Source organism: Diceros bicornis, chromosome 38, assembly GCF_020826845.1.
Source record: "Diceros bicornis minor isolate mBicDic1 chromosome 38, mDicBic1.mat.cur, whole genome shotgun sequence".
Taxonomy (NCBI): Eukaryota; Metazoa; Chordata; class Mammalia; order Perissodactyla; family Rhinocerotidae; genus Diceros; species Diceros bicornis.
In genome coordinates, this window is record NC_080777.1 from 8,064,090 (window position 1) to 8,072,061 (window position 7,972).

Genomic DNA, 7,972 nt, shown 5'->3' on the forward strand with positions numbered 1-7,972 from the left:
CAGTAGAGGCAGACACACGACAAATCCCTCAGACCTATTATCCCTCTGCAAACACAGGCCCCTCCCAAATGCGGATTCCGCATGGGTTCAAGAGCTTTGCTGGGGAAATAAAATAATTGGGCAATCAGCCAGAAGAAAGCGACTGTGGATTGGCAGACTTTTTACAACGATTGATTAGCCGTCAGGAGGGAGGGCTGCCCCATCCTTTGTCATGCAGAGGAAGGAGCCTAGCTTCCTTGGCTGTGGATCTGGGGGAGAGTCTGGCCTTCTATGGATCAGATTGGGCCTGAAATCCCTATGGGCCAGGATTTGACCCCAACCAGAAGCCAGGCTGCCAGGTGAGGGCCAGGAGAAAACATGAGGTCAGAAAACGAGAAAACGTGGGCTCCGTGGGTGGACGAGCTGGACCTGAGCCTGGCCTCAGAACCAAAGGGGACTCTGAGGACCATGAAGGCTGTAGCCCAGGAGCTGGTTCACTTCTAGAGTATAGCCCAGCATCTGGGGCCTCCAGGGCAGCTCCTGTCCCCTTCCCGCCCAGGGGCAGACACTACTGTGGGCGCTCCAGGGACGCCCCCAAGCCCAGCCCCAGGTGCCCTGGGCTGCCCCAACCCTGCACCCATCAGCCTCCCTGACTCCAGGCCTGGGGGCCTATGTGGCTCCTTGGAGTCTGCAGACACACCCCTGGGTGGGGAGTGGGCCTCCCTGTTCTCCCAGAGCAGCTGGGGGGCTCCCTGGGCAGGAATGAGACCCACGTTTCAGCTCATCCAGCCTCTTCCTGGCAAGAGCAAGTCCTGGGCGCAGTCCTCACTGGGCCTCTCACCAGCTGTGTGGCCTCAGGCGAGTTGTGACCCTCCCTCCGACAGCTGTCTGTTAGTCTGTTGGGTGAGGCAAGGCGAGGCCGGGATTCTGGAAAGAGGGCCGGGAAGGAGCCAGGTGACACAGCAGGTGTTGATGGGCATTTACTCCGGGCCTGCACGGTGCTCGCTGACCCTCGCCAGGAGCTCCGGGACGGATGGTGTTAACGCCCCTCCCACAGACACAGAAACCGGGCAGCAGGCAGGTGAGGAACTTGTCCAAGGTCAGCCGGCCACGACTGGCCCCCTCAGGGCTCTAATCAACAATCTGTGATCTTGGACAAGGTCTTAACTGCTCTGAGCCTCCTTGGTGCAATGTCCACAGTGTCACCCTCCTGGGGAGAGCGAATGAGACACGGGAGGTGGGGAGGGCGGAGGGAGAGGCCAGGCTGCCCCGAGGCCACAGCTTCCCTTGGTGGGGACACTGTGGGTGGGGGTGGGGACACTGTGGGACCACCTAAAGCAGGGGCATTTAGGGTGCCCTGGGGCTCCCCAACACAGCTCTGCAGAGTGCCCCCCTCCCCTGGGGTTCCCCTGCTGCACTGGAGCTTCCTTTTGTGGCAGCGCCTCTTTGTCCTCTCAGGTGTCTGAAGCTGGGTACCTGAGGGGTACTGTAGATATTAAACCAATTTGCTGTTGTTAACTTGAGGGGTGACTCAGGCGTCTAGAGGATTTCTGAGTTTGTTTTACAGAAGAAAGAGAATACTTTTGGGGAGGTTGCAAACACCCGTCAGCCGGCCCCCAGCAGCCAGAAGTTAGATTGCCCCGGGGCTTATCGGGAGGGACCCCTTTGTTCCCTGAAGCTCCTCCTGCCAAGCCCCTTAGCTCGATAAACCCCTGCTTCCTGTTCTTGGGGAGGCAGATTTGAGCGAACCGAGGCTCCCGCCCACCCGTTCTGGCCAACTCTGGTAAATCTTTCTCCATCTCCAAGCACCGATGTCTCAATGATCAGCGCTCTGTGCGACGGGCACATGAACTTGAGATTAAGAGGGTCGGTCTCATCCCAAGGGCAAAATCGTCAATAAATATTGGCTTAATTAATTGAAGACAAAGAGGAGGAATAGGCTTCTAGAAAGTCCTTCTTCAGGGCAAGATTTAGGGAAAAAGACTAGTTTATGTGAATGTTTTTGAACATTTTTTATATTGGGGGCAAATAAGAGGCTTGACAGCATCATGACTTCAGTTACATATATCGTGAAATGATGACCACAGTAAGTTTAGTTAGCATCCCTCGTCTCACATAAATACGTGGAAAAAAAGTTTTTTTTTCTCTTGTGGTGAGAACTTTTAGGATTTACTCTCTGGACAAAATTCACTTGCTTCTCTATGAACAAGAACCACTTGCATACTCTCTGTTTTCTACAGTTTACAGAGCTGTAAAACACTGGAAGAGAAGAGAAGAGAGGACCCCTACAGAATCAGATAACCCCGGCAGTGTCCACGAGATAACTCCCGAGTCCCACCCAGAGGATGCCCAGGAATCATTTTGCCCATTTCAAAGTCTTCTATGAGTTTTCATGACCGTCTCTCACACACACGTTAGGAGCTCACGATAATAATGATAGCGCTTTAGAAAACCAGTTTTGTCCTCTGTGGATAAAAGTAATCTAAGTTCATTGTTAAAAAATTGAAACATGCAAAAAACACAAAACAGAAAAGCTGATCACCTGTAACCTCTCGTCCCTCCCCACCGCCCCTCTCCCTAGCCTTCAAAGGAACTTGCTAACATTGGGTTGAGGAATTCTCCCCAGTGGAAAACCGTCCCTATAACCAGCACTCACGTCAACAAACAGAACATGACCCACCAGCCCAGAAGCCCCTGGCCTCTTCCAGGCACTAACCCCCCACCCCCCCAGGGTAACCACCCTCCCCACATCTGACAGATGGAGCAGCTCCGCCTGTACTTAGCTTCATATGAGACGGCCTCCTACAGGGGGCTCCTCTGAGTCTGGCTGCTTTCGCTCCATCTTACGTTTGTGAGATTCCTCCAGGCTGTTGTCCTCGCCATTTTTAATGCCTGCCCAGTATTCTAGCTTAGGGGTGGATCAATATTTATTTATAAATGATCTCCTAGTTTAGACTTCTAGGTTGTTTCTCATTTTTCACTGATAATAGTGAACCTAAAAAACCCACATTTTTAAAAACAGCATTCAGATGTAGTTCTCACCTGGATCTCAAAACCCAGAGTCACAGACCCTTCAGGGTGAAGGAAGCTGCCATATAGTGTGTGAATCCCCACGAGGCAGTGGGGGGCATTGTCCCTGTTTATCGGGCCGAGGGGTAAGTAAGTGGGGTGCAGGAGCCCCTGAGAGCTGGGCAGAGCTGTGCCCCAACAAGGGCTTCCTGCCCCCACCTCAGTCCTGACGCCCAGCTCCCTGGCCCGGGCCTGAGCCGCTCCCTCGCTTCTCCCCGCTCCAGGCTGTGCCCTCAATGACTCTCCCGTGGGCCTGGCTGCCTATATTCTAGAGAAGTTTTCCACCTGGACCAACTCGGAGTTCCGAGACCTGGAGGACGGAGGCCTGGAGAGGTGAGACCCCACGCACCCCTGCTGTCGGCCCGTCCCGGCCGCCCCTTCCTCCCCATCACCCTCCTCTCCATCCTCATCTCTGGTGGCTTCCTCTGGGGGGATGGTCGGCAAGTTCCAGGTGCTGTGGGAGGACCCACAGGTCCTCACCCTGTGACCAGCGGAGCCCCGATCTCTGGATGAGGAGGCGGCGGCACAGAGAGATCCAGTGATTTCCACAAGCCTCCCAGTGGGGTGGCCAAGAAGAGGATGCGGAGCTCGAGGCTGTCTGTCCCTCTGCCACAGAGCCCCTCCCGGGACCAGGGAGTCCCGAGGGCAGTGAGCATCCATCATTGCCGAGAGGCGGTTGCGGTCGGGGCCTCTCCCTCCTGACCCCCTGGAGAGCCTGGCATCACGGCCACAGGACTGTGCGTGTGTGGAGGCCCATCCCGGAGGGTGGTGCAGAGAAACGGGGGGCTGTCCCGCCTCCCAGAACCTCAGAGGCTGCAGCCTCCTCTGTGCGTCTGCCCGGTCCCTGCCTGACCCGGCTTCACCACGGTCAGCCTGACCGGCCTTCTCCAGGGCCCAGGCCTGTCTATTCCTGCAGAGCACCCGACACAGTGTGGGGGTGGGGAACAGAGAGTGAATGAGACCGGGTCCCGCCTTCTGGGTAGGACTCTGTCTGGGCCGTGCCCCAGCCCAGCCCCTGGAACAGGGCCAGGCATACACCAGGTGCTCAAGAAATGAGCTCTAAAGACACATGCAAAGGCCTGTGGGAGCCCAGAGAAAGGGGATGTGCTTTGTCTAAGGGGCAGGGAGGGGAAATGACTGGGAGAATCTATCTGGTCTGGGTCTTGAAGGATGAGTAGGAGTTTGCTGGGTGGAAGGGATGGAATAAGGGAATTTAGGCAAAGGGAAAAGCAGAAGCAAAGGTTGGAGTGATTGAAATGCAAGGTGTGCCTGGAAAGGCTGTCTTGTCCAGAGGCGGGAGCAGGCACGCTGGAGCCAGACCGCGAGCTCGTTCCCGGAGGGCGGTCCTCCAGGAACCTCACAAGCCCCTGCCCCGGGATATGTTTCCCCCACCCCACTGGGCAGGACCCGGGGTCGATGGATGTGCACACGTGTGAGTGTGCATATGTGCCAGTGCACTTGCGTGTGTGAGTGTGTGAGTGTGCTGTGGGGTCAGGGGAGGGGCTCAGCAGAGACGCGGAGCTCATCTTTGTCGTGGACATGCTGAGGGGGACGTGCTGGCAGGATGTCCCAGAGGAGACGTCCACGTGGTGACTGGACTCCCGGATCTGGAGCTCGGGGAGGGGGGAGACTGGAGGAAATTTTCCCGCTGTGCTCGAGGTGAATTAGCAGTGGAACCCTGGGGCGGATGTCCTCAGACAGAGTGTAGGCAGAGCGGCATCCAGGGATGCTGGCAGAAGCCTGGTTGGCTACAGAAGGAGGACCAGAGGGAGAGAGGGAGTCTGGGGGACAGAGCTAGTGAGAGGCCCCCACCCATGAGGCCTGGGCAGCAGGGCGGCTGCAGGTGGACAGTGTCAGTGTGCAAGGGTGAGGAGGTGAGGGAGGGAGGGGAGAGAGGACAGGGCGTGGAGGGGAGGGAAGGCCTGGGGTGACATTTGACAGACTGTGGGCGGTGGAGGTAGGAGGTGACTGACAGAGTTAGGCCCGAGGAGGCGGATGGGGGGATTCAGGGCCAGCACAAGGAGGCAGCAGCTCTCCTAAGCCCCCCAATCTGGAATCAAGCAGGGAAGGACCTGGGGGAGCTGCTGCTCCAAGGACTTGCATTTCCTCAAAGAGGAAGGCAGGGATGGCAGGAGGCTGTGGGTGGGCACAGAGCCATCAGGACACAGATGGTTGGGACCCTCTGAGGAGGTGGCAGCGGAGATTGGAGAGCATGCTTATAACGGACCTGTCAGCAGCGCTGTGGTCCCCTCGGGTCTGTGGATGATCAGGTGGGTCCTGGGTGGCAGAAGGCCCCAGGGATGAGGGCATTGAAGGGGTGAGTGATGTCATGGGAGCCTGAGGGCCTGGGGTGCAGTGCACGGTTATTCTGGGGGAGAAGTGCTGATAATGAAGGAAGATGAGTTGGGGGGGAGCAGAGGGGAAGAAGTGGAGGCCCAGGAAGCTCCCCCAGTGAGCACCAGCACCTGAAGTGGACAGATGGGGAGGCCATGGAGGGCTCCTGCGGGCTCTGGCTGCTGGGGGTTGAGGGAGCCCAGCACCAGGAGAGGGAGGGCAGGGCCAGGAGAACATGGGGCTTTCCAGAGTCCACAGACCACAGGCTCCAACAGTGAGTGCCAAATGAATATTTCCTCCCGGAGTGGGGTCTGCCTGCTCAGCAATTCCCAGGCTGGAGGAAAAAAGGGGCGTCCCACGCTGGGTGAGGGGCTCTCTGCAGGGCCCCAGGGCCCCCTCCTGGGGTGACACAGGTTTGGCAGGAGGCACGCTGACAAGCTGGAGACTGGTGAATAAAAACGCCCCAGGAGCTGCCAGCCCTGCCCTGCTGCCCGTGGTGCCTGGCAGGGCGGTCCAGGGGCTCCGAAGGCTGCTGGAGACCAGCTTCTGCCCAGCGCCTGGGAGGGGCAGGCCCACCCGAGGATGCTCTGAGGATGGCCTATACTGAGGGCCCAGGAGTGGGCACCACCTCTGAGCAGGGGTTGCAGCCTCCTGCTCACAGTCCTGGACATTTGGCAGGGACCAGCCCAAAGCCCCTGGGTTCAGCTGACTTCGCCTGCTCCTTCCCACCTGGGCTGCTCCTCTGGGGGCTGGTGTGGGGGGAGTCGGCTGACATCACGCAGGTGACGGTGACAGCCAGCGTAGCCTGCCTCGTATGTGGTCAACCCTGCATTACCTGTCGTCGTGGTGACCCTGGGCCGAGCCTGCCTGTGTTACGGGGACAATACCCCCGAGTAGTGAGGTCTGGGGACGGACGCCCGATGGGCAGGGCGCCTGGCATGTGCTCGCAGCCTGAAAGTGGCAGCTCTTGTTTGTCGTACCACTGCACGTGGCACTGAGGGTGGCCTTCCGGTTCTGCTTTCCCAGGAAGTTCTCCCTGGACGATCTGCTGACCAACATCATGCTCTACTGGACCACGGGCACCATCACCTCCTCCCAGCGCTTCTACAAGGAGAACCTGGGACAGGGCTACCTGGCCCAGAAGCATGAGCGGTGAGCGTGGCTGAGCCAGAGCGGGGCCTCTGAGGAGGGGCCTCTGAGGCAGGGGCAGGGGGACCACCCAGTCCTGAACTCACCGGAGAGCATTTGATGGTGGGAGTACAGCCTTGCCTGCGGCGTGCACAGGGTGCGGAGGAGGAGAACACGATTTAAAGAAGGTCGGGTGCTGGGAGAAATCCCTGTGCCTTTAAAATTAGCTCACGAGGGAACAGGGGGCCTGGCCCCCAGTCGTCCTTCAGGGTCTCCCCCAGGGCCAAGGTAGGGGCCTGGTGTGGCACTGATGGTCTGGGACTTCCCCAGCACCCTTTCCAAATCTCAGGTGGAGACCCTCAGGTGGCAGCAAAGGAAAAGGAGCAGTAGAGGCTGTCCCGTCCCTCTCTGGGCCTGTTCTCCATCTCTCCCCTTTCTGGGCCGCCCTTCCAGAAAAGCCGGCCCTTAGTGGGGTGGAATTGAGGGGAGTGGCTAAAACTCTGGGGCTATCCTTTTCATTATGTCTTGGTGTGGGTGGGCGAGCTGACCCTGCTGTGGGGGACGGAGAGAGGGGCCAGGCCGCAGCCTCACCCCTCTGGGGGACCTGTCCGTTCCAGGATGAAGGTCTACGTGCCCACCGGCTTTGCTGCCTTCCCTTGTGAGTTACTACACGCCCCAGAAAAGTGGGTGAAGTTCAAGTACCCGAAACTGATCTCCTATTCCTACATGCCCCGCGGGGGCCACTTTGCCGCCCTCGAGGAGCCGCAGCTGATGGCTCAGGACATCCGCAAGTTCGTGGGGCTGCTGGAGCGGCAGTGACCTTGCCCCTTCACCGGGAAGCCCCGTCTCCCAGCGCCAGCTCCCCGAGGGAGGGGGGCTGCCAGGGAGGCGGCCTCCCCGTCTCCTCCTGGGGAAGACGCCCCTTTTCTGAGAATGAGTTTGCTTCTGTCCCCTGCCCAGGCTGGGACCCCGTGCTCACCGCCTCCACGCGCGCTCCCCTCCCCCCGCCACGTGTTAGCAACCTGGCTTTGACGATAAACGATTTTACTTCTAAGCGGCTGGAACCAAGTGACGCGCGTGCCCCGACCCCACGAGGGGTTCCCCTTCCAGCGGAGCTGGCGGGTCCGCATCTGGGATGGGGAGGGCGTCCCCCACCCTCGCTGGGAAGGGCAGGACAGGCCCCCCTGGGGGCACCAGGACGCCGCTCTGCCCCCTCCCGGTGCCCGGGGCAGCTCGGAGCAGAGGCCGAGGCTGAGCGACCGCTGGGGGCGCGGTCTGCAGAGGGGGCTTGAGGGCTCGGCCGCACCGCCGCGCCCCACGCCGACTCGCGCCTCTGGCGCCCCCTGGGGGCAGTAGGAGGCGGCTTCCCCAGCAAGCGCCCGGAGTCTCGTCCCAGCTCCCGGGATCACACCCGGAGAGAGACGGCAAGGGGCTGCCTGTCCTTCCTTCGGGGTTTACAGCT

The 7,972-nt window shown here is 59.5% G+C and overlaps 1 protein-coding gene across 1 annotated transcript; it reads left to right on the forward strand.

Moving 5' to 3' along the window:
- Nucleotides 1–846: 846 nt before the first annotated feature.
- On the forward strand, nt 847–7,581 carry LOC131399402 (epoxide hydrolase 1-like). The gene is made up of 4 exons (XM_058533605.1): nt 847–1,060; nt 3,273–3,381; nt 6,409–6,534; nt 7,128–7,581. The coding sequence occupies exons 1-4, from the start codon at nt 952–954 to the stop codon at nt 7,327–7,329; spliced, it is 546 nt and encodes a 181-aa protein (XP_058389588.1). The 5' UTR covers nt 847–951; the 3' UTR covers nt 7,330–7,581.
- The last annotated feature ends 391 nt before the right edge of the window (nt 7,582–7,972 follow it).